Raw genomic sequence first — 26,906 nt, 5'->3', positions numbered from 1 at the left:
GAATGTCGGGTTACGTTGCAGTGGAAGGAACAGAACTAAGAGGTTATTTTATAACTACTCTGACAATGGAAAGAGATTGGTAGTATGTTTTAAACACCAGATGCATGTCTGTTTTTGGTATCTCTGTAGATGTGTTTAGACCCCCATGACACGACTATCAGGTGTAAACCCTGAAAAGGTTGTAGGTGGAATTCTGATGCTGTAATTCAGTGTAACGTACTTGTGACAGCTTTACCTCCTGAGAGCTGTGAATGGTGAATACTCACAATGCAAGTTGCAAAAGTTCCACAGCAAATAGATTCTGATCCATTCTCTACCCCAGAAAGATAAAGAAACCAGTTTCTAGAGTTGCTTTTAACCTTCTTATTAGTAATTAGTAATGCTGTTTGTCTTTGGACTACAAATTCAGTATTATTTGTGCATAAATACATGTATTTTACAGTTTTCTTTGGACTTCAATATTATTTAGAAACAGATGAAAGGCATCTTAGTGACAGCAGCAAATATGTTTATTATGTGTATTTCCCCTCAGTGTGCTTGCATATATGTGCCACACTGGACAGCAGCTTGCATCAGGCAATAGGAGAATTAAAACAACAAAGTTGTTTAATGAAAAATTTCTCACTGCTTTAGTTAGGATGAACTTCGCCGCATCCTCCAGTGGGAGTGTTGTAGTGGTTTGCTTGGTTCAGGTGTGGTATATTTCAGCCAAGAAGTGTGTATATGTTAGATTTGGTATACTGAAGGAGAGATGTTTGTGGCGAGTGGGTGGGCTTTTAAAAAAATATGAGTTTTTAAAAGTATCCAGTACAAACCCCGCAACCCTTTAAGTGTTATTGCCCAGTAATGTAATCTGTTACAGCGTGATGAGCGTGACACCACCATCTGTACTAACGGACAAGCATAGTGGATCAGAACTTACTGTGATATTACTGGAAACAAACTCCTCCCTAAACTTTGCTTGTTAAGGTGGTTACTCGCTCCACATTATGAAAACTGTGTAGCAGTTTAAAGCAGTCAAAAAATATTTACCTGCTTAGAAATGAATCAGAGCAAAGTGAAGTTTTCCAGGGACCGATCCAGTCTGTTGCTTGACCAGAGAGGAAGATTAATGAATGCGCTTGTATATGAGAAGATGTATGTATTGGTACCAGAAAAGGGTTTCAGCAACTTTTTCATTCTTACTATATGAAAAGTTTATTCAGTAACTTATCCCAACTCACTGTTAATATTGAAATGACTTCATTATGGCGAGTCAGTGTTGCTGTTAATGACTAATTAGTTTTTTAAAGCAACCAATCTAAAAGAAAAAGACAATTATAATCAAATATGAGTTTATTTTATTTTTTTTATAAATCATTCTTACAAAATTGGCATTTATCTATTTCATTTGTGGCCTCTATAAAAGTCTTTTCTTAATTACAAGGTAGGAGGGAGGAGAAGGCATCAGGACAGCTGGGCTTAACCGAATCCTTACAGATCAACAGATGTAACTACCACCAGCTGAGTCACACGGCCAGTCGCTGATAAATAATCAGAAAACAGGAAGTGGGTCATGCGTTGTCACCATAGCAACCATGTCCAAACATAAGATGAAAATGTGGCATCATAAGAGAATGAAAGCTGTGACTCATCCAGTGTATGAAGTTAGGGATGTTCTGTCCTTGCACGCATTGCTGTTGCCTCCGGTCTACTGGAAACCAGTGCAGGACCGACGGCGCTCAGCGTCAAGAACTCCATTGTTTTTTAAAAAGGCACAAATCAAGAACAGACTAGTTTCCAGCGCACACGCTGCTGCCACTATAAACGCTAACTGCCTGGCACATTTTGGGTAAACTTTCTTCCAGTTCAACATAATGACTTGCATAATGTTCCCCTGATGAAATGAAATGACGGAGGCGTTTCAGCAGATGCAACGGTTTTCCCAGGAGCTTAACTTCCATGCATCGCACTCAGGCTGAGATCTTGAATTAAAATAACCACAGCGACTGAAAGATGGGATGCTTTCTCTTGCTAAGCTGTGAAAAAGGCAATTTAAGCACAACTGTGTCACAGCCTCGGTCCCATTATTGTAATGAACAAGTGGAGGATGTTGCACTAACTGAAAATGTTTCCATCTGGTACGGGGGACCCAGCTGCTTATTATTTTCCAAGTGCCAGTTGGTGTAGTCTTTATTGGGACTTTATAATTTCACTCCTGTGGAGAGCCAAGATGCTGTGGCCCAATCCAATTCTAGATCACTGGTGTATACAATCTCTTCAGAAGTTAAAAGTACTGCGATGATGCTGAAAATGTTAAATCGCTTTCTGGGAGTTATTAGAGAATAAAAAATACCAGAGTGTGATGGATGCTTTCCTGAGAAAACCGATGCAGAGTGAGACAATATGAGCAGTATATTGGCATCTGCATGGACTGATGTGCACAGCGTGTAGAAAATAAACTGAATAAATACCACACACTCCCCTCAGCGATGCAGGATCAGTCTTAATATTCTCATCATGTCATCTCACAGCATACATCTTTCCTTTTTTATAGAAAATAAATATCTATGTACAGTGCAGGGATAGTTGGTGTCTTTTGTGAGAATTATCTGCAAAGCTGGAGGGGCGGGCGGGACAGGGTTTCTCTTATGATGATGAACAACAGTAATTCAAACATTCAGACATAAAAGGCTTGATATGGATTCAAACAATGTGGTCCTTTTGAAGTTGAAATCGGGACCAGATGCAGACGAAATGATGAATAAGTTGTTCCCAGAATCGCCGTTCTCAAGCCGGTCAAATGCTTTTTTTTTATGTGACTCGACATGACACGGATGATAAGTTTCTCCTGGCCAACAAATCACACTCCAAACATGAAAATTAACAATAAAATGAGGGAAGAAAACATGTTAGTCCTGCTGGGTTTGATATGCTGAGACAGAGAAGCTTTACTTGCCACCTTCACTAAGTGAAGGCTTTGATACATTTTAATTCAAACAAAACAAAAACTTGAATGTAAATCTGAATGTGCAACATTGATGAAGACAATGAAGAGTTATGGCTGAGACATTACTGCTGAATGCCTGCCTGATAGAAAGGCCACTGGAAAGGCGTGTTGCTTTCATTCATGTGTCTGCAGACTACATGGGATTTCTGATTCTATCAATTAAAAATAAAGACAGCTTCTCAATACATTTTCATCTGGTTATCTAAAAGCAGTGAGATCATTGAAGGTGAAGAGTATCGGTCAGATGTGTTGTGGTCAAAAAGGGGGTGAAACTATCCTCCCAGGGCTAGCATTAAGCAGCAGGTCATGTTTCTGGGTCACTGTTTTCACAACACAGTAGCCCATCATGTGCGGTGTTTCATCAACAGCATGTCTCCTGGGAATAAAACAGCTCTCTAAATGAAATAGGCTTACTTAATTGAAGCCTGAATGTGTCGCTGTCTGACAAATGGAGGAGAAAACCTTTTGTCATTTTAATGGCTCTGAGGACCTCTGATATGTCAAGGGAAAGGGTGCAAAAAGAAAGAAAGAAAGAGCACGACAATGGACTAACGAGAATATTTCAACACAACGAGCATCGAGGCATCTCAAACTGATGTAGGCAACGTGATGTGCAAGAAACACTTTCAAAGGCAGAACCTGATGTCAGAATGGCACCGATGCGCTCAGCGTTAAAAATCTCTCTACAAGCACTCCTCCGACATGATGCTGGTCACTAAAGACCAGCGACGGTCTGAAATTTGAGTCCATTTCTCCCTGTAAGGACAGGGCAGGAGAAAGAGGGGGGGTGGTGAAGGGGAGGGGAGCGGGAAAACGAGTTTGGGTTAGAAAGCAACGTTCTGCTCCATTTCACCCAGAAATGTTCATTTCACTCATTTCAACGGACGGAAAATGTACTCCGCTCAAGCTTATGGTTGGATGAGCCAACTTTTCAAGGCTCCGTGCACACAAACGCACGCACACACAAATGCAGACTAGCCAAAGTACAGCGGGCTTGAAGAGGAAAATAAAAGATGATGAAAGTAAGTGGGGGGAAAAAATGAGAAAAGTACAACTGCTGTGGCAAGTGTGGGGAAAATGGAACATGAGATGTTTTTCTAACTTATCTCAGTGATAACAGGGAAGCAGATTGTTAGAAAAGTCATATCAACAAAACGGAATGAGCCAAGGATGGGGAAGGCTGGATGTTGTTAGACTTCAGGCTTAGGAATATGTGTCGATAGCTGAAACCATCAGGAAATAATGACTATAATCTTTAAAAAAAAGAAAGGACCTGTACGAACAGCTGTGGATACAGCTGTTTACCTTTCTATACCTTGAAAACGAAAGGATGTGAAGCTATAAAGCAGGAGTTTTATAGGGAGTCCAGTATTATGTCCTGATGCTGACAGGGAGAGGGGTTTGCTAGGGACGACCAGAACGGTTTGCAGTAGGTTGAGCTGCTATTTTGCAATCACAAACACCTTCCCTCTTCTACCATGCTGCACATGTGCAGAAAGAGCCAGAGATTTCTTTGTTCATGGTGTACAAAAAATATTCTATCCAATAGTTGTCGTTGTCAGTAGTGTGTGCTGTGTGTTTGCACATTTGTGAAACATACAGTACTGTTTGGCTTGTCCATCAGTTTGTTTAGATTTGCATTGTTTTTCTTTTAGTTCATATTCAAATGCCATCTGCTGGTTTTTTTTCTTTTTTTTTCTTCCCATCCCCTCCTGCATCAAGTCCCGGCAGCAGCAGCGGCGCTGTGGTCATTGGCAATGTGCTGAGTGGAAGACAGAGCAGCGTCTCTCCCTGTCAAGCCCACTGTAGTCAGACTACTCCTCCTGCTCTCCACAGAGTCTTTCTCACGTGCCTCCCCCTGCGTGGGGTCACCCCCAAGGGGGCGGCGGTCCTGTCAGAGCCTCTCGATGTCCCTGTATTTCTTGCGGAGGATGGAGACCTGGTCCTTAAAGAGAACAGGGTCCAGTCTCATCTGGGAATGGACAAGTGGCATGGTGCCAAACCAGCTGGCGAACTTGTTCATGCAGGTCTGCCGTTGGGCGAAATGGTCTGGATCGGCCCAGCGAGACGCTCTCGAAGACTGTGGGAATAAAACCAAAAAAAAAAAAAAAAGGAGAAGAGGATGAAACCAAAGAACAGATCAACTCCTCCCGTTAGCCTAGTGTCCATTTTTACAGAGGATAAGAAGACACTTTTCTTTTACATGTCAAGGAATATAAACTATTTAGCCTCATTTATTCAAGTCTTTTTAATGACCAGGTCATCAGTACTCCTTAATCCCTGAAAGTAAAAGGGCACCTTCTCTACAAAACAGAATGTAGATTTACTGGAGGAATAATGTCCATTAGCAAACTGTTTTGTAAAAAAAAATGTATTCATGTATTTTCATTTTGGTTTCAGTTACCCTGTTAAGGAAAAAAGACATTTCAAGATGAGAAAAATGTATGAGTCAAGGATTAATAAACTAATAAACTATATCATTAAGATAACTTAAAGGTACAGTGGGCAGACATCAAATAGAAAAGATGTGCACACAAATGCCAAACATTGTTGTGATTGGACGGTGGAGGTCAGTGGCCAAAATATCTCAGACAAATGTGTTTTCATCTGCAAGTGGATCGATGACTGCATGACAGGTAACCTTTGTTGTCTTTTTAAGGCGTAACTTATTCCAAACGGTGCTGTGGCATCTCAGAAACAAAGCTGGTACTGCAGTTTTAAAGTTTTCACTTCGCACGCACGCACGCACGCACGCACGCACGCACACAGTTGTTTGTCCCTTTAGAGACACCTTGGTAAAAATTCTAAGAATAAAAACATAACATTTTTGCAATTTTTATGAAGTCTTTAGATACTAGTAAAAAAAGTTTTGTATTGAATATTTTTTGTCCGATGGACCGAACTGCCCAGGGTGTACCCTGCCTCTCGTCCAATGATTGCTGGGATAGGCTCCAGCTTCCCGCGACCCTTAATTGGACTAAGCGGTTTGGAAAATGAATATTTCTTTTGTCACTGACTTGATTTTGTTACATCGTGGACTTCAAGTCATTAAATAAAGGTTAAAACTATGGGCTGAATTGCTTAAACCCACTTTTGAATCAGCTGGAATAAACATGTTACATAATCAGAAACGATGGGGAACCACTGCTTTATATTATCTGGAGAGCCATATAAGTTAAAATCCATCCTTGCATTCTTCAAGCCAATCACATTTCTCAATAAGTCATCAGCTGCATCATATTCTGTATTGGGAGGTTGGAAAACTGCAGAACTGACACAACCTTTGTGAACTCTTGTCCCTGTGCTCTATGGGACTTGTCCCGTTTACTCATGGGCCCAAGCAAAAAATTTCATAAATTTCCCCGAGTTTTCCCCGACTAGAAAAAAAAAAAACTTGTGATGGGTGAAAAAAACCAATCCTAACTGAGTCAGAGTTCATAAAAGGGAGGACAAGTTCAGAGAATATAACATAATAACCTCATATTTCTACACCACTTCCTGTGAAGAGGTTTGGAAACCAGTTTTCTGACTGACTGTTGCACTTGTTGAAAGAATAGTTAATCTCAGTCATCTAAATACAATAAAAACACGTTAGAAAGGTTTCATTCCACCCAGCTGTGGTGGATGGCCCCTCTTACCTGTCCCATCATGGTTTCTTTGTACTGTTTCTTCTGTGTGACTTTAATGGGAGGCAGCTTGGTGACAGCAGAGACCAGGAAGTTCATCAGGATGTCCTCACAGTTGGCCAGCTGGTCCACCATGTTCTTTAGGCTTGTGGGTAAGTAGTTGGTGTACAGATAGTGATAGTACCTAGAAAGTCAGGAGTAGAGATTTGTGTGACAGCAGCCTAACGTTTAACTTCATCATCCCGGCTCACTGTCAGACTTTAAAATACTTTAACTGCAGGGATGCAAAACAGCACATCAGGTAATATATGTACACACACGCACACAGCGTTTGTACTGGCAGCAGATGGGTGTGTAACAAACATATGTAAATTTAAAGCAGCAAAAGACATAAAAAGTCAAACTGAGCAGACTTGGAGAGGATTTGCACGTTTGCCACAGAAACGACTACACTATCACTTATTCCAGGTACCACGATGATGACTTCAAGTTCTTGAAGGGATTGAATGAGCGACTTATTGAAAGTGATTAAGCGTTGGGCTGTGATGATTGGCTGACTTCTGTTTAATGGACTGTTCTCATCAGAGCAGAGTGACGCCGTATTAAAGCTGACAGGGCTTTAGTTTAACTTAATGTAGCAACTACGGCAGCCTGTGTGGCACACAAATTGACATTTTTTTGATAAAACGCAATCCGTGTCAAAACACTGGTGTCCTGAGGCCGTGCTTCATTGAAAATCATGTCTACTTTATGATCTACAGATCACTGCATCAAAGTACTCTTATCAAAAGGAAGACAAGCGAACACTGGAGAGCAGAAAGTGTGATCTCTGTAGAGCATCAGAGCGGAGGTAAGGAGTGTGTGAGCGAACCACTGAGCAGAGCTGCCTCACGTCGACCAGAGGAGGAAGACGACATAAGGTGTGGGGATGAAGCCGTACCTGTGGAAGATGGCGGCGCCTGTCAGGACCATGGAGTAATCGTTGGTCCATTTGGATGTGTAACCCCAGCGCTCCTTGTTGCTGTCCCAGAAGTGGCTGCGGGCCGGGTAACCCACGATTCGCTCAGGAAAACTCTGCCAGACGGTGAACGCAAAGTCCACCTGGATGAACACAAACAGATTATAGACAGATTATTATATCTTCATCATAAACAATGTGAAGCATGTATACTACAGGGAGCGCTAACAAGGTGCATACTTCAACACGCTTTAAATACAAGAAGCAGAACCTCAAACAGGAGGCGGTTCGTCCAAGCAGTCGACTTCTGAGGCGACGATCAAAGCGCTCAATCAAACAATTAAACAAAAACATTTTTTAAAAAAAGGCTTTGACGGCTCCTCAGACGGTTCCCTTTGCTCTACAATGAATTAAAACGCTGCGCTATACTCAGCAAGCGCTGGAAAAAACCCCACTCTGCTCTTGTCATGCTTTTTATCAGCTATTTCTGTATAAAACTGTTCAAGCAATCTCCAAAATGGAAAAAGGAAATATCTGTTGTTGACCTTCTGTATATAAATATGAAGGAATGACTTTCACACCTTTAAGTATTTGTATGAATCAAATTTTAAAGAGTGTGGAGCAGTTGAATAGATGATGAGAGCATCCTTGTTTAGGGATTATTCTCCTCCTGATTATTCCCTTTTAAAGCAAACAGATGAAGTCAGACAGGACCGTTTTATACAGCGACATTGTGATCCAAACTGAGGAGGAGGAGCAGCAGATGGAGGAAAATGTAGAGATGTCCTGGAGAGGAGAGATGGATGCTAAGGAAGCAGAGAAAATGGAAGGATGGAGGACTTTTAGTACTTGAAGTCAACAGTCCAGAGCAACAAAGGGAGCGGAAAAGAAGTGGAGAAAAGTGTGATGTGATAAAAAGAAATCGGCAAGAATGGAATGAAAGCTGAACCAGATGATGGTTAGACCAGCGAGATTACACGGTTTGGAGACGGTGGCCTGCAGGAAAGGACCGGAAGCAGAACTGGAGATTAAAATGGTGAAGATGGATGTGATCAAGGACAGCACACTCAATGTTTTGGAGATAAAGTCAAAGAGGCCAGACTAGGTGTGGGCATGCACGCAGGAGGGATGGTTAATATCAGCAGAAGGATCCTGAGGTTGGAACTACCAGGCATGAAGCGCAGAGGAAGACCAAAAGGAAGATTTATGGATGTAATGAAAGAGGACAAAATGTGGATGAAGGCAAAAAAGATGAGATCATTTCCTTTAAATGAAATAAAAACTCATTTTTTAAAAGGACCAAACATGTGATTGATGGAAAATAACTGAGTGCTTTCATTTTTACCCCCCATATTTGTACCAACATTAATTTCTCTGTGCTCAACTCTTGTCTTGGGAGTAAACAGGTGGATTCAATTTTAAGGGATGGCTTTCCCCCCCTTCTGCCTCGTCATCTTGAACCCTACCAAATCCTCGTACGCTGTTCAGAGCAGCATCTGGCTTCCCATGGTGCTGTGCCAGAACATGTCAGCCGGAAAAGCAGGAACAGTCCTGACAGCAGGTGGAATAAAAATGCCACCGTAACGGTACGGCACTCAGATGAAACAAGAGCCAACAGCATAAGATAGACAGCAGAAAGACAGCAAGAGGAGAAAATACAGGCAGGAAGGCAGAATGAAAGTTAGAGTCCAGCTTAGTGGCAGTAAATAAAAAAAACAAACAAAAAGGTCAGAAAAGCAGCATAAGGAGACAGTTTGACAGATTTTTTTTTTTTTTTTATCTCAAGAGGGCCAGATAGAAGAAATAAATATATTTTTTATTCTACTGAAATTACCTCTGTGGTGGACAACACTGTGTCTTCATCGAGGCTGAGGACAGCATCGGTCACTATGGTCTCGTAGGGCAGGAAGCGGCTGCTCATGACCTGCAGGAGAACCACAGAGTTAAAACCACATCACTTGGATTCCTCGAGCAGCATTAATAAATGATTATTTGGTTGGATGGCAGACATTTTGGATTCAGGAAATCAGATCGGAATGTCGGGGGAAATATCTGAGAAATGCTTGAGTGCTGAAATCTTATACAGTCATCGTTCTTTTATTATTAAACTTCTTTTTCTTCCTGTTTTCTTTGGCAAAGTAACAATATGGATGTGTTGACTCAGACACATGACGTTTCCCACTGAACTTGCTTTGTAAAAAAATCTTTCCACAGAAACATTTAATTAGTGTCTTTTTCCCAACAGCGAGCTTTCACATTTAAAACAGAGACTTTTATTTAAACTATGAAATGATTGCATCACTTGAGCTGAGCCAGATGGCAAACTCATTTTGTGCCACTTATTTGGGTCAAGTAGCAGTTGCAGACAAAACGAGGAGGAAAAGGAAAAGGGGGGGGCTTTTCTTTAGCCGGCTCTTTCTGGGAGATGTCAGTACTTTGTCAGGAAAAGCAGGCACTTTTAGTCCTGCGGTGTGTTGAACTCCCAGCTGGGGAACAAAATACCTCCAGAATAGCTCGACTAAAAAGCCAGCATATATCAGGGAAAGAGTTTCAGCATAAAATATATATTTGTGGCCAGTTGGGAAGCAAATGTGAACTATAAACACTGATAACGTCCTGTTAATGTGATGTTGTTGTATAGCAAACAATAATCCAACATTTCCATATGAATCTGCTGTCAGTTTAGGATCAAAACTACATCGACCAATCATGTATTAGCAAGTTCTGGCTGCATGTGAAGTAAACATGAAAGGAGAAAAAAAGGCTGATTGATTTAGCTGGAATCCAATTTTGAAACATTAGCAATCCTCTGATTATGATTTAAGTTTTTATTTTCTTTTTAAATGCATTCAAACTATGAAAAGCACCTGGAACAGGAAGTTTTAGCCCAGTTATCTGGACGCATCAGGAACCGAGAAAAAGACAGATCTCTGCAGAGCTGTGTACTCCACGTTGTTGCCTCAGCTGTAGCTTCCATGCAACATGGTGTGCATCTTCACAATAATGCAACTACACACCAGTGATGATGCAGACTGCATTATCTGTAATTGCTCCACTTGGTGGGTTGTTTCTTATAAGCATAAAAATTTGCTCAAATATTAATATCACCCCTGTGGAGCAAAAATCTAAACTAAAACAGACAATAATTGAATCATGTTTGTTCATGATGTTGGCACTATAACCAGCGTCCTTCCAGCCTCAGTCAGGTTTAATAGTCATACACTTCCTCCAGTATCGGCTGTGTGGAGTGAATTTCTGAGCAGGTGACTGTTGCTGATGTCTTCCTAGAACAAATAATGTCTATTTTAAACCGTTATTTGAAGCAGCAGCGCAAAAAAATTTTTGACTTTGGAGAAATAACTGCAGACTGACAGTCACACAGGTACATTAGCTTACAATGTGTGTCCTGGCTCCTGCAGACTTGGCTGCAGGGTCTGCTTTGGTGTGATGAAGCATCATAAACCGAGCTTAAGTCAGCAGATGTCTGTTGCATGGCTGACAGAAATCTTCTGAGCTGCTGACGCTCTGCTTGCTCTGCATTTATCTGCGAACATTGTTGTTTGAAGATAGGTGGGTAGCACAAAACTGGTGTTCAAGGTGGTTTTTTTTCCTTTTTTCCTGAAATGGGCAAAATGATCCTATTGGAGAAGTGAGATCAAATCAGAACACTGTATGCAAAGCAGAATGACGCGAGAAAACTCAGAAGCAGGGTTTTAATTCATCTGATCCTTCCTTGTTGATCTAAAATGATAAAGTTTCTTTAAAGTTATTTTTGAAGCTTGATTAGAAAATGGACTTGAATCCCTCTCTGCTATGCTTCAGCTCATCCTCCAAAGCCCTTCCCAACAGCTTGTCACATGAGAACTGACTCGTAACCACGGCAACCGTAGGAGGGCAGAGATTAAGCCTCGCTTTAAAGACTTTTCTGGTTCTAACTGGTTGTTTTCATTCAGGCATTGTGAAGCCTAACAAATCACACCAAGAGCTCTTTTTAAAGACCCAGAAGACCTGTTTTCTTCCTCCACATATTGCCTCATGTTTTACAGCTGTGACATAAAGACAGTTTCAGCAAATATGACAAAAAAGTTCCGTTTATTCAAGCTGACAAGCTCTGCTTAAAGCACAGATCCAGCCTTGCACAGATGCAGCTTTTTGAATCGCTATCTTTCAGGAGAGTATATCCACTGGCGAATAGAGATGCACCTGCAGGGGGGAAAAAAAAAAAAAATCTAAAAATAAATCTCTTTTTGCCTCCAATATCTGCCATATGCATTTTTAATGATTACTCACAAATTCATGGGATTCAGGAGAGGCAGCAAGCCACGGCAACAACAAACAACAGAGCATGAAGCAGAAGAAAAAAGCCAATATCCCACGCTTTCCTGCAGGAGTGCTCCTGTCGTTTTCAACTGTGATAAAGCACTGATACAAGTTTCCATTACGGCTGTAGTGTTGTCTCTCTCCCAGAAAATCAATAAAAACCCATATACAGACCAGACAGTGTGATTCATGTGTTATACATGCGGCACAAATATGCTTCCCTTCTCCTCTGCTGTCGAGAATATGTATATTTGATGGCGAATGAAGCCAAACTGTATAATACACAGCAGTCCTTGAATATTTACTAGAAGCAGAAAGAGAGTGATGGTGGCTGAGGCCTGGTGGGTGGATGGAAAGATCAACATCTTGAGGACATTTAGATGGGAAGTCTTTGGTCTGTTGCCGTGATGAAAGGAGCTCGGATAAGAAAGCAGCGTTGACGGGGAGAGCGCCGATTGTAAACTGGATGTGTGCAACCTCCCACACAAATGGGTGTAGATGCACACAAGCACTTCTAGATAAACAGTTGATACATGTAAACAATCCCACAAAGAGCCGAGACAGCCTGTTTTTTTTAAGGTTGGTTTGCCTTTGGGTCAATCCTCTTTAATAGGGAAAAAAAAAAGTATTGTTGCAAACACAGCTCTGAAAAACTGTTTCATTTAATCCCAGCATGGCCAGTGTTGTGATTTGAGTGTCACAAATAGTGATCAAATAAAAAAAAAAAAAAGATCTGTTTTTACTTTTTATTATTGGTTTAAACAGAAACTCACTGGGATTCTTAATGGAAAATATGACTATCATTTGTTTATCCATGATAAACACAGCTATATAAAGTTATCATAAAGAAAGTAAGAAAATATCAATTCTTTACTTTAATGACCCCAGCAGAAGAGTATTTAAGTGGAATTTGGCCCATTATTTTGGGGTACTAACCACATGTTAGCTATGTTTTCCCAAAAGGCAAAAATCCTTCCAACACATACCTCTTTAACTAATCAGGCTTTCCCACTATGTATAATACAACACCAGTTGATATTAATAAAGCGGAAAGAAAACACAAATTTTCTTACTTTTGTTGTTTAGTTTTTCAGACTTGCCTAAAAGCAAAATAAAAAAAGCAGATAAAACTGAAGAAATATTCATTTGCTGCAGAATTAAGGAAAAAATCTCTAATATTACAGTTAATCAAACCTACATTTTGAAGCCATTCTCTTGTCAATTTTCTGACATCCTGATGAATTTAAGTCTGTGACCTGATATCCACTATCAAGGTTTCTGTACTACAAAAATTGTAATAAATAAAATTTTAATTTTTTAAACATAATTTTCAATCAAGTTCACTAAAAACACACATCATCAGAATGATGGTAGTAGTAGGACGTTTGGTGTTATTTAGGCTTTTTTATGGGGTTGTAGAGTTTTTCTATCACAGAGTGACAGCATTTTTTTTTGTACAGAACTTGTTGTAAATCCATGAAATGTTTCAGTTTTGGTTCAAACAGACAGTCGATCAATCAAGAGCCGTCCACTTCTCATCTGTCCTACAACAACCGTTTTGAATGTTGCTCCTGATTTAACAAGCTGCCGAGGAAAAGGTGTGTGAGTGACAGATGAAGAGAGAAAATGGGAGTTCAGTGGAAAGATGTGAAGCGGTACCCTCCCTCTCACTTCATTGTCATCATTACTACCGTGAAACCCTGCAGGCATAAAAAGAAAAACAAAACAATCTCATCTCTTAGCGGCATGTTTTCTACTTGTTTTTCACCAGAAGTTGACAGACAAAAATGCCGAAGAAGAAGAGAGGGGAACAAGAGAGAGGAAAGTGACAGTGAGACAAACAGGGAAGAGAGATAAAGTGAGGATGAGAGGCTGATGCTTCCAGCCCCCAGTTGGTTTGCAGCGTTAGAAGTGAGACATATTAGCCCGAGGCTTCCTGCTGCTCTGTGAGCTCTTACAGCAAGAATCTGCCTCTAGCACTTTATCTCCTCCTCTGGAACAGGACAGAGGAGAAAGACGGAGCGAGGAGGTGCGAGGACCCAGTGTGTTTAAAATGCATGAAGAGCTGTTGGGATTCTGACACGACTTAAACCAGATTCCTGGACAACATGTCGAAAACAGAGGTGGAGAGAGAGAGGGAAGAGGTAGGATGATGGGCGTCTTAAAGAAGGACAGAATAAATAAATAAATAAAACAGAAAAACTAAAAACCTCACTTCCCATTTTAGCAACAAGAACACTAGAAACTTTTTTTCAAGTGCATATTACGATGCTTTACTGAGAGATTAAAGCAGCAGGATGGTGAATAAGGGACTAGCTCATAATAAACAACAGTTCATTTAATGAAGAAAACATAAATCGGCATATTACATTGATTCACTTAAGAGATTTAAAATTCTGAGACATTCCCAGTTGCTTTTTGGTGTTTTTCAGGAGTTGTTAAAGATACACAAGATTCAGATTTAATGCACAATGCGGAGTCTAGAACGCCACAACACACAGTGGAGTTTAAAATCGAATAAAGCACAGATCAGAGTTTTTTAATCTGCTTATACCATGGTGCCACACAGTAAACGTTTTATAACAAATGTTTATTTCTTCTTTAACAAAACTTGCCAACTATGAGGAAGTATAGGAACTATTTTCTGTTCGCCTTAATGTAGGTTTTATGCTAAACAACCGCTGTCATACTTCAGCCTGTTTCTCTCATTCACTCGTCAAAAGCCAGCTAATCAGAATTAGTTTATCACTGCGTTGTTATGGTGACGCCTGTAAGAGAGTGATATAACGCTGCTTAACTTGCCAAACTACATGCGTATATTATATATATTAGGATTACAGCATGAGGTCCAATAGTCTAAACAGTGATTATTCTAAGCATCATCATTCTGCTCAATGAACTCAGTCCAGGTTTAGACAAAGAACATCTAAACCCTGGAGTGTTTTTTAGGCCTCAGACATTAACAGCAGCTCCTGTGGGGCTGGTGGCCTGTGGGGTTGAGTCTGTTGGATGTAATATGCTTCCCACATCCCATCTCATCAGACTGGACTGTTTGGAGGTCAGATGAAAACTTCTGTCTGGTGTTTGGGGAACGTGCTGCGGTCATTGTGGGGGAGGATTTTAGATGTTGCCATATGTGGGGGATGCAGGTTTTACACTGAGCAGTTTTACTGCTTTACATGCCAGTAGTGTGGTCTGTCTGCTGGTGCACATCATCTATGAGACACTGTTGGATTACAGTAAGTTTCCAAACCTTTTATTCTGGTTGATTTAATTGTAAAGAGTGTATTTATAAAGCACTTTGTTATTTGACTTGAAAACATTTAGAGTGCATTTCTAAGACTATGTAGCCCGACACATATCCACACACACACTAATAAACACACTAGAGACAACATGAGGGTCAGTGTTATGCCTGAGGACATTTCAACAATGTGGACTGTGGACATCAGGGTGAAACTAAAACCTCCAGATTGGCAGATGCCTCCTGAGCCACAGCTGCCTGACGTCAGGGCTTTGACCTGGTCATTCCAAACTACAACTTTATTCTTCCTTAAGCACAGAAATATGCTCTCACCGCTTCAGATCACAGACAGCCATCTGAACATTTCCTTTTGAATATCTTCCAGCAGCCTTCTGGCCCTCCTGTGTGATGTTTAATAAGCTGCAAACTGTTCTTTCTGCAGAGCAGTGGCTTCCTTCTCGCAGCCTTGATATGCACACCACTGCTGTTTGGCGCTCTTTTTGTGGCGGCCTCAAAAACATCAACAGCCAATGTCAGAGAGGCCTTCGCTTGCTTAGGAGTTACTCCTTGGATTCTGTTGTGACCTCATAGATAATTACACACCTTGCTTTTGGAGTAACCTTTTCCAGCCTTATATAGCACTGTTTGTACCATGGTACACCTTTACAAGCACATGCTCTGAGCATGATTGTCAGCCATTTACACCTCATTAAAATATCCTTATTAAATATAAAAATATATGATTTGTTTTTTTGTTCATCCAATGATGTCTTGGGTCATATTCATGCAAAAAAAAAAAAAAACCAAGAAACACTGTGTTCCTGTTGTAACAGGAGGAAGGGGGAGGGTGTCTTAATATTTACTTTTTCACAGAGAATTTGCAATGATTTGTGCAAAGCTGCACCAGCTCAGAAGGCTTGCTGTGATATATGTTCTTTTCCTTAAGTCTAATCGGCTGAATCTGCAGAACAGAGGGAACAAGTGTAACGTTGCAGCCGCTTGACGCGACACATTTATTAGCGTTAAAGCCTGGTTGAAAAATCCTGGAAGTTTCCTTTGTTTATAACCTTTTATTGTAACAGATTGTGTTGCAACTCTTTCCGCAGATTATGAGGCGAAACCGGTGGGAGGTGTTTGAAGTGGGGAAGATAAAGAAATTTAGAGTAAGAAAGTAAAGTGTTTGTTGGCCAGAGTATCAGCCAGAATTATGACCTCCATATTTCTAAAATCTTGGCAATGCTTTTGATAACAGCAACAACAAGAAAGGAAAGCAGGGGGGGGGATTTGGAGATATGCAAAAGCAAAATGAGGATAAGAGAAACTGGGGAAAAAAGAGAAGATCTGTGTGTGAGGAGGAGGATGAAAGTGAGCGGGGGATGAGCAAGAAAGTGGCAGGAAAAAGGCAAGAGGGATGAAAAACACTCCCTGCCTCTCCCTCTGTGGGGTGGAAGAACACAGCTTGGCTCGCCACAGTAAACACAGAAAACACCGCAACCACAACACACCACAGGCTGCCTGGCTCACATAAACACACACACACACACACACACACACACACACACACACACACACACACACACACACACACACAAAACTACACAATGGCAGTACGATAAGCCTGTTCTGCTGCTTTTCACACAAACTGTTACACTCAGAGGCCTCCCATTGTGATTGACAGCTTGGGAGAAACCACTCAGAGCCACGGGGAGAGGAAAACCATAAACCCAGCCTACCGCCGGGTGAGTGACACTGATGTGAAAACCACTTCCACTGATTGGCAGGTGATGTTAAGTCCTCGCAAGCAAGGATGAGAAGAGACGGATGAGTCGGATGTCTCGGAAAACCAGAATTCTTCCCCCAACAAGAGAGAGAGAGAAAAAAAAAAAGGCATCTTTACAGGTGGAACTGTAAACAGGAAGCCTCGGCTCTGATCCGCGTTGGGATGAAAATGTTCTGCGAGTCTCTGGCTGAACTCTGACACGTGCAGGTCAAAGGTTAAAACACGCAGAGCAACACTTTCACACCCGTCAACAAAAAGGCTTAATAAGGTTGTTACACTCAGCGCCACTGAGGCGTGCTGCAGGATACGCTTCGCCTGAGGCTTCAAATAAGAATAAACAGTCGCAGGAAAAAAAAAAAAAAAACACAGTCACAGCTACACGGGAAGTTTTACCTGAGAGATTTGGAGATTTCAAAAATGCTATATCATATAATAAATATGATTTTTTCCGTCTGTATGTATTTTTTTTAATCCACTGAAGTTGTTTTCACACATGAAACTGAGTCTGGTTCATGTTTTTGTTCCAACTGTCTACATTTAAACCATCAGGTTTGGTTTCACACCAAGAACACCAAACAACTACATGTTATCTGCACCTCCTGCATCATCTACACCTTCCTGGACTTGTCTGTCCTTGCTTTAAAGAGTGCAGTTTAAGGCTGCGTTTGCACTCTGCCTTGTAGCCTGACATCATATGAATGCCAGCTGGGATGTGGATCAACACCTCCAAGTTCAAGACCATGTTCTTCTGCTGGAAAGGGGTGGATTGTCCTCTCTGGGTCTGGAAGGAGATCCATTTCCAAGTTTCCAAAGTTTCCAAAGTGAAAACTTAAAGCATCTCTGGGTCTTCTTTACAAGTGTAGGAGGAACAGAGCGGGACCCCGACCAAACCTCGGATAAGTGGTAGAAGACGGATGTGTGCATGGATAACACGGACTGAACTTGACAAACTGAACTTGATGAATGAATGCAGGATGGTTTAGTTTGTGGGTGGGTAGCACCGTCACCTCACAGAAAAAAAAGGTTTGATCCTCGGCTGAGAGCTTTCTGTGTGGGAAAACACACATGCTAGCTACCCTAGATGTGAGTACAAACGAGACTGTGGTTGCCCTGTGGTGTTCTGGCGGCTTGTCCAGAGGGACACCCCGCCTCTCGCTCTCACAGGAACCCTGCATCGGAATTAGCAGGTATAGATGGATAAATAGTAAGTACAATACCAGTGGGACTCCTGTCGGTGGGCAGTACTGGTGCAGTCAGGCAATCATCTCTAAACACATCAATTGTAAATATAAATAAACGATATTCAAACTTAACCAGTTAAAAATTGGAAAGACAAATATCCACCTTTAAACTAAAAAAAAAAAAAAAAATACAGCACAAATCGAAACTCATTAACTGGCAGAAACTTGCAGACTGAATAAAAGCGTGTTGAGATACAGTAGCTTTACCATCTGAGAATATCATGAGCAATGTAATTAGAAATGATAGCGATCGCACCTCTGAGGTATCTGAGAGGTAGCGTGTGTGTGTGTGTGTGTGTGTGTGTGTGTGTGTGTGTGTGTGTGTGTGTGTGTTGAGGCTCACCTTATTCTCTCCCTCGATGACGATGACAGGCACAGTGGTGGCGGGCCAGCGGTGCTTTGCAGGGAGAGGCTTGTCACAGTTCCACAGGACGATTATCTGAAAAACAAAGTAAACAAACATGTTTATGCTCGCACACTGTATCACATTTAATCATTTAATTTATTCCCGACAACCTTCTCCTTTCGGCAAAACAAGTTCCCAGTTTGTTGCTGCATCAACCCGTCGACATTTATGTGCCTTCTGGCCAGCAAATGCCACCTTATTACAAGATGATTCAATGTTAAACAGCCAGAAGGCCAACTGAAGTGATAAAATGTTTCCAATTACGGCCGCTCTGGCTTTCACGTTTCAGACCAGAAACAATATCTTCACATCATCGGGGTCTCTCTTCTTCAGAGGACAACGCTGAACACACTTTCCAGCCCACATGATGCCCATCTCCAGTCTGATAATGTTTCACACGAGGAGGTCATGTTCCCGCTGCGATCGTGTCATGTTTTATACAAGTCGGCGACCTGCAGGTCAGACAATTCATCGCTACTTCAGCTCAGCTCATTAATAATTAATGAGAAACACACGTATAAAATGATCCTGCAGAACTTGACAAGAACACACATTTATACACATTCTCGGTTTTTCTTTTAAAGGTGGAATAATGTAACAAGTTGCCTGGACGTGTCGTGACTGTTGAGATTTGGAGGATTCACACGTTGTCCTCATGTTTTTTAAAAAAAATCTTTTTATGTTGGATTTGTGGCTTTTTGTGGTCGTTTCTGTCCAACTTTGAGATTTTGTTGTGCTAATTAGAAGCAAACTGTGTCAGAAATGCACACAAAGTTTTTTGTGTTTTTTGTCATCTGTGATCTGTCAAGTTTTATTTCCTTCCTCCAGTATGAAAACTACACTGATGAGAAAGACTTCAGGATGATGGAGGAATCCTGACCAACAACTATACCAGCATAGTGAAATGCACTAACAAATATTTTCCTGACTATTTGCACGTTATATTTGTACTTTGTTTTTGCAACCTTCTCTATTTCTTTCTCTCTTTTTTTATTTAGAAATCAGTTAATTTTTATTGAGGCTAGACAGTATTACTTGTAAGCAGCCATAAAAAAGACACATACTGCAGTTTGTGTAGACACCTGTTCTACTGCAGGAGTTCAAGCTTTTTTTTTTTTTTTTTCCTATGTTTGTTGGAAAACAACAACAGTATGATCTATTATCTTTATAAAAGTTTTTAAGTGAACAAATCTCTACAGTGCTGCATCTTTCAGTAAATGATGAGTCTCTCTGCTTGCAGTGCATGTATTTTTGTTGCTTCATTTGATACAAAATTTAAACTTTGTGTGTGTGTTTGCTTTGTCTTGTTCTTGTGTACTATTTAGATTAGCATGTGTTTATGCAACATATTGCTGTTGGGATGTTTTTTTGGACATGTGTGTTATAACCATTTAGTATTTCCTAAAATATTTAACAAGATTTGACTAAATAGAAACTTTAAGAGGGAGAATGAAACTGTGTCAAAGTGTGGACACTTATAGTATTAATTTCCTTATGTAGCATTTGTTTAAATGCAAATTCTTTTTTTCAAGGCAAAATTCAAGCCAACCCTATTTCAATGTATAAATCATGTCAGTCATTTGGTCATTATTGTTATAATAATACTACTAAGAATACTACTACTAATAATAATTATTATTACTATAATAATAACAATGACTAAATGACTGACATTATTAATATTATTATTATTTCTAATTAATTAATAAATGAAGTATCCTGTATGCTTTGGCAGATGGTTGGCTTGGGGAAGTTCTGTACTAGATTTAAAATCCAGCCAAAAATGCATCTCTCCCTTTTCCCCTCAGTTCCTTCTAACCACTGTGGCAGACAAGTGTGAGAACAGGAGAGAACATCCTCCTAAATCCACATTTCATGGCAGGTAAACTGTGAGGGACATCATCAGCCTTCAGGATGCCATTTGGTTGCTGTGCGTCAGCTCACATCTGCCCTGCTGAAATGCCCTTGAGCAAGTCTGTAAATGAAACCGCTTTGGTTTCGCTGCACAGAACCTGCGGCTGATGCTGCGTTCAGGTTTCCCTGATGGAGGCGAACCACAAGAATTTCCCTACAGCGATCAATAAAACCCCACATTACTCTGACATTAACCACGTCACATACAGCGGCTCCCCTCAGGGGAGGCTCTGCCCGGACCTGCTAAATAATGCGCTGGGAGTTATATGGATGCATGACCTCTGACCTATGTTAAGGTGTTCCTATGAGACTACAGCAGTTGTGTGTTAGCATGCAAATATACCACTGGTATAAGAAAAAGACTATGCACAGTTGATGAATTGCAAAATTATCTCACCATCCCTAAAAAATACAGATCAAAAACAGCCTTCATGAGACTAAATGTGGAAGTCCAAATGTCACTGGGAGATAACAACAGGTATACACACACAGCTGAGTGTTAATCCACTTTTACAGGCTTTTTTGCTGTTTGATTAGAAAGACAGATGGTGTCTCTGTCAGCTCTCTACCCTCTCACGCTGCTGATGGTGGCGTTGTGTGTGTGTGTGTGTGAGTGTATGACAGGAGGAGACGGGTGTAGACATTGTTGTGTATCTGCAGCACAAGAGGAAAGGAGGGGAAAAAACACTTCCATCAAAATGTGCGTGCAGAAATTCACACATGAGCAAACACGCAGCAAGACGTCCACCGAGTCAGAATGCACTTCAAAAGCTTTCATAGGTCCAATTTAGCCTCCTCCACCCTCAACATTCTCTCCTTCTCTCCTCTCCCTTCATTTATTTATACCCTTTCCTCATCTGCTCATGCACAGCAGCACCCGACTCTCACTCTCCCGTTTTCTGAGCAGAGTGGAAGAAAACATCCCAGATATGCGCCTGGCTTTCCAATCTGGACGCAGAGCTGGAAGAACACAAACACAATTCCTCCTCCGTAAACAATAATATCACATCGTTTAACCTGCTGTTAGAGAGAGAACGGCTTAGAAGAAGCTCTCCAGTGACAGGCATCACTGTGGGCTTTCACCTGGTTGAGGAACAGCTGGTATCAAAGCTAAATTATGCTGTTAGATTTTCAGCATCATATAAAGAAAATTAGCGTTAGCTAAAGTAGGATTGGTTCAGCTGTGTGAAGCAGTGGGAATTTAACCAAGCCCGGTCCTCGAGATCTACTATCCTGCAACTTTTACATACATCCCTTCTGAATCAGCCTTCTGCAGGATAGGAGACCTGGAGGACCAGACTTGAGCACGTAAGCCAACCAATGCCAGTCAGATGTGAGGGACTGGTTTCAGGTTGGTTAGGGGGTTGGTTTGTGGGGTTTAGACTAAGTTGGGGATTTGGTTTCTTAAAGGTGGAGTATGTATGATTTTCAATATTTAAAAAAAAAAAGTTAATAAAATAACTACAATCATAATTAGAAGGTTTTTTAAACATGTAGGTTCCAGTCTGTCCATATTTGATGCGTTATTAAATTACAAGTTTAATTACAGACAAATGACAAAAAGCACTTTTTTTTTTTAACTGGTAGGCAAACATTTAAGAAGGGTCTTTGTCATTAATTAAACTTGTAATTTAATAACACATCAAATATGGACAGACTGGAACCTACATGTTTTAAAAAAACTATCTAATTATGATTGTAGTTATTTTTTTAGTTAATTTTTTTTTTTTTTAAATATTGAAAATCTTACATACTCCACCTTTAAGTCAAGGTATGTTTGTGTACATCAGGGAACTGATTCTGAATTGACGTGGGGGGACGTGCTTTTGGTGGATTGACTGGATAATGAGATTGGATCCTTGGCGTGGGTAAAGATGAGTGATCAGATTGGTTTTATTATCTCTGATTCGACAGGCTGGTGTGTCGGCTATTAGGGATGAAGTAGATCGAGGGATTGATTAGTAGGATTTGTATGATTTGGGGGACTGGTTGTTAGGAGTTAATTCTGGTAGGGAAACGTACATTCAGATCATTTTTATATACCTTCTTCATATTAATGCAATGATACACTAAAGCTAGGTTTTATCTGAGTTGTGGAACTAGTTGAGACCATTTAATTTATTTTAAAGGTAAGGCTGCCATGTGAAGCACCTCAGCATGGTGGACAGAGGAGCATCCATTGATCATCTATTTTGGTAAATGTGCAGTTAGTGCCTCCATGTGAAATTAGGGGCTACATGTATGCCTGCAAAGCACATGACAACATAAATTCCTAAGCTTAAAACTTTTGTAAAAACGCTGGAACTTTTGGAAACCTTCTGACTTGCATCTCCTTCCTACATCCACCTTGTGCATCATATATCCAATTATCACACACACACACACCTTTCTGCATATGCTTTCACTTTAATCAATTAGCATCCCAGTTTGTTTGATCTGGAGTTTCCTGACTTTGCTTTAAATCTTGTTATTTACATGCCAACTCCATGTGTTGCACAAGAGGCTCAAAGCAACATAACTGTCAGACATCTGGGCCGACTTTGCCGAGGCTGCAGGATATTACATGAAATAAAAACATCAAGAGGCAAAGCAATTACAGCTAAACCTGCTACAAGCTTTCTTGATATGATAAAGTTCCACAGAAGATCGAATTTTAATTCATTTCATTTTCCCGTTCCGACTGCTTATTTTCCACATTTACAGACAACGTGTAGTTTTCATGTCCAGCATGAAAATTGTAAAAACAGTTTAGTTTGACGGTTACAGCTGTTCCTGGAAAGTAAGTAAAGCAGCCAGGTGTTATATTTCAATCCCTTTATATTTTCCTTCTTGCCCTCCTGGCAGTGTGATTTGACAGTATTCTCCATTTGTGGAAAAATCTCTTAATGTGTTTCTTTAGAAGGTATACATGTGAGATAAACCACTGCTGTGAGCTGCATGAAAACAAAATGTGCTTGTGTGTGTGTGTGTGTGTGTGGGTGTGTTTTTTCCATTTTATGCAACTAGTAAATTCTAGATATATTTTATCTACCCCTTTTTTTATACAAGCTTTTAAATTCTTTATCTTTAATGTTTTTTTTTTTTGTTTTTTTTTACCCTTTAAGGGAAATGAAAAACAATATTTTACATTTAAACCACTGTTTCCAAACCAGTTCTCACATCATGAACAGCCTCCAAAATTTGGCTCAGAATTACTTTTAGATGAGTTTAATATGATAGGAAAAAAAAAACATGATTAAATAATATAGTTGTGCATTTGCAGAACTTTTAGAAAGAAAAAAAAACATATTAATGAATTTAAACAAGTATAAAATAAGACTGTGTAGTTACTAACTAGGAATAGAAGCTATTAGCACACCTTACGCTCTTATAACACAACACACTCATGCAACGTTCTGCAAATAATGCATCCCCTCCTACACAAATACAAAACAAACCAAGATGCTCACAGATAAACCTACACACTCACATATATAAACCATCCATTTGGGAACAAATCCCATTTCATTTCCCACTTTGGTGAGGACCAAGCCGGGGAATCAATACATGCCATCTCCTGCTGTGCTGCAAAGGGTTTGGCTGCCATGGAGACAGATGTAGGACAGCAACAAACCGCCACTCTAATTCAATCCTCCAGAGTTGACTCGCAAACACGCGGATGGAGGATGAGCTCTGCTGCTGCTCTGGCTAGAAAACGTGATTGCAAAGCAGCTGCAGGAGCCACATGATGAGGCGTGATTTCAGGAGAGCAGTGGAGGACACAGATGTGCAGAGACACAAAAACAGTTACCTGCGCGCAATACTGGGACTTGGCCACAGCTACCAGTAGCTTGAGTATGGGCTGGGATTGGGACACCAGAGGGGAGACGGCATGGATGACCGCTGTGAACTTCGGGTACGGTTTAATACCTGAAACACAACAAACACAAAAGACTCAGTCGATGCATTCGAAGGAATTCAAACTACACACAAAGTCGACTGTCAGCAATCAATGTAATTTCAGAAAGTGAGGCTGAGCGAGATCTGAAGGCTCTCGTTTCGAAACTCTTCATCTGTATTTTTAGTGCTCCACAACTTTTAACGAGACTGTCAGCAGTTAAAAATACAGATGATGAAATTATCAGGATGAACATTTTTCAAAACACTCTTAAAATATTCAACAATGCTAATGCGGTTTAAAAAAAAACGCTGAGTCGCTTGATCGCTGAATATTTCATTTTGAAGACTCCTCAGCCGTATCTGCAACCCGATAAACAGACAACCGACTGCTGATGTGACTTTAAATTCAGCCCGACTTCATGTTGGAATAGAGTAATCGAGGCTGAAAATGAGGAGGAAATAAGATATTGAGCAAGACGGATCATAGAGGACGTCCAACTTTTCCTAATTTAAATCTAATCTAACCCAAACCAGCAAAGCATGGCGGAGAGGAGATAGCATTACACCACTCTCCTTTCTTCCACTGAGCAATTTCTATGAAGAGGAATATATGCAGTTTTCAAACTTAGTAAACTACTGTATCTTTGAGATGTTATAAAAAAAAAAAAAGTGGGCAGACTTTTTCAATTCAGATGTTAATTTATAACTAACAAAAAAAAAAAAAAGAAAAGCAGGATATTGTTGCTGTCGAGTGGAATATGTTTCATTTTGAATGCACCTGCTGTTTCCCGTCTCACGGTGCTCACCGGCTTCATAAACCTGTTTCACAACATTCACATGTTGTCAACTCAAAATGTGCAAGACGATGCATATCAGTCCAGTAGTTCCTAACATGTTTGGTTTGAGATAATCATCAAAGCTACAAAAATGTATGGAATGAGAGATTTTTAAACACTTGCTCTTTCATCAAACTTGAGGAAAACATTGAGGATAAAAGCTTTCTACAGTTCAACATGAGAGCTGCCCTGCTGTCAAACCCACATCTGTTGGGAGTCTGTTCTTCCTACATCAGTGGTCGTCGATGTTAATGCCATTAAGGCTTAATGGGAGGAAATCTTTGCAACCATCTAATAATATCTTCCGCGAAGCTTCCCCGACAGACTGAAGCCTGTTGTGACAGTTTAATGCCAATAAATGTAATATGAGATGTTGAAATTAAAATAAGTACAATATTCTTTCTGTTATAATAATAATAATGAGAAACAGGGCAAATATTCTCAGGAAATTTTGTGAAATGTCACTGTAATAATACCTGTTGGTGTTGTAAATACATCATTAAAATACCTCATTAGTCACCTTTACAAAGAGGTTTCATTTGCAAAGACTGTATTTCTGTAGAAGAGCAACACAGCCAAATATTTAGGTTGTGCTCCGATAAAGTCTGCTGCAATATTCTCCTTTAGAATTCACCTTGGTTTGAAATCGTTTGGCAAATTGTCAGATGACTGCATTGTCCCATAGGAATAATGTAAAAAAAAACAAAAAAAAACAACAACAAAAAAAAAACAACAACAAAAAAAAAACAAAAACAAAAAAAAACCCCAACATAGCAACCATTTTCCTTTTACTTTATTCATTTTACACATTCTGGGTCTTGGACCTCAGCAGTGTGTGGAAGATCACACATGATCTATGATAAAACACCAATTTGTTGTTAAGAAATAATTAGTCAAGAAATGAAGAAAGGAAGAAAATAGTAATCAAACAAACATTTCTGGACTTTTTGTGCTCAGATTATTTAAAACATGCAGCAAGTGATGCAAAACTGCAGCAACAAAGGTTTTTATTAAAGACTTATTTAAGTTTGATGCATCTTCCTTTATGTTTAGTTTAAAGTTATCACGTTTACTGCAAACACAACGTTTAATTTTAAAGTTTATTTCAAATCCCCCAGTTTTTATTATCGTATTAGTAAAAATATTTGAAATGGATCCAACATTAAAGAATAAAGCTGCAACCATGAAGCAGCTGCAGTCACCAAAAACATGCTGAGGCTGTTATGACTGTGTCATAACATTACAGGTATATTCATCACTGCTTTAAGTGTGTTTCTAAGAAAAAGTTTCCCTTTGGGAAAAGTCCTTTGCTCTGCCACACATTCAGTATAAAAGCTGTGGAATTCGCTCGTATCTCTTCTTCAGCTTCTCTGTTTTTCATTGAGGTTAGTGGTGCTGGAGTGGACTGGACCACAGTGAGAGGTGGTTGTGCTGCTCTCAACTCCTGTTTGTAGATGAGGTGGGAAACACTAGAGAGACCTCTCAGAATGATGCAGGTCAGTGGAACAATGCTGCAAACTACAACCTCCGTGGTTAATAATAACCCTGCGACTGTGTTCAACAAAGCTGAGCCTCATTGTGTGTGTAAGAGCAATCGCTGTTGATTAGATTTCATTGAATAAAGTGGTTATAAAGTGGATTTTTGATTAATACCAAAATCTTTTTTGAAGCCTCTTTTTTTTTTGTTTGTTTGTTATTTTTAAACCAACAGTC

At 40.2% G+C, this 26,906-nt stretch overlaps 1 protein-coding gene across 1 annotated transcript in view; it reads right to left on the bottom strand.

The window, feature by feature from the left end:
• Positions 1-1,378: 1,378 nt before the first annotated feature.
• The window catches only part of ext1b (exostosin glycosyltransferase 1b), a 127,181-nt gene continuing 101,653 nt past the window's right edge, over positions 1,379-26,906 (bottom strand). Inside the window, exons 7-12 of the mRNA XM_079259124.1 lie at positions 24,269-24,387; positions 18,502-18,597; positions 9,408-9,497; positions 7,556-7,716; positions 6,628-6,799; positions 1,379-5,069 (exon numbers count right to left, since the gene is read on the bottom strand). Coding sequence (XP_079115250.1) covers positions 4,884-5,069; positions 6,628-6,799; positions 7,556-7,716; positions 9,408-9,497; positions 18,502-18,597; positions 24,269-24,387 — 824 coding nt within the window. The 3' untranslated portion in view covers positions 1,379-4,883. The remainder of the gene's footprint in view (positions 5,070-6,627; positions 6,800-7,555; positions 7,717-9,407; positions 9,498-18,501; positions 18,598-24,268; positions 24,388-26,906) is intronic.

The sequence above is a fragment of the Telmatherina bonti genome, assembly GCF_933228915.1.
Source record: "Telmatherina bonti genome assembly, chromosome: 19".
NCBI classification, from domain to species: Eukaryota; Metazoa; Chordata; class Actinopteri; order Atheriniformes; family Telmatherinidae; genus Telmatherina; species Telmatherina bonti.
The sequence above is the reverse complement of the archived record's forward strand: the minus strand, read 5'-3'. Positions and strand labels throughout refer to the sequence as shown.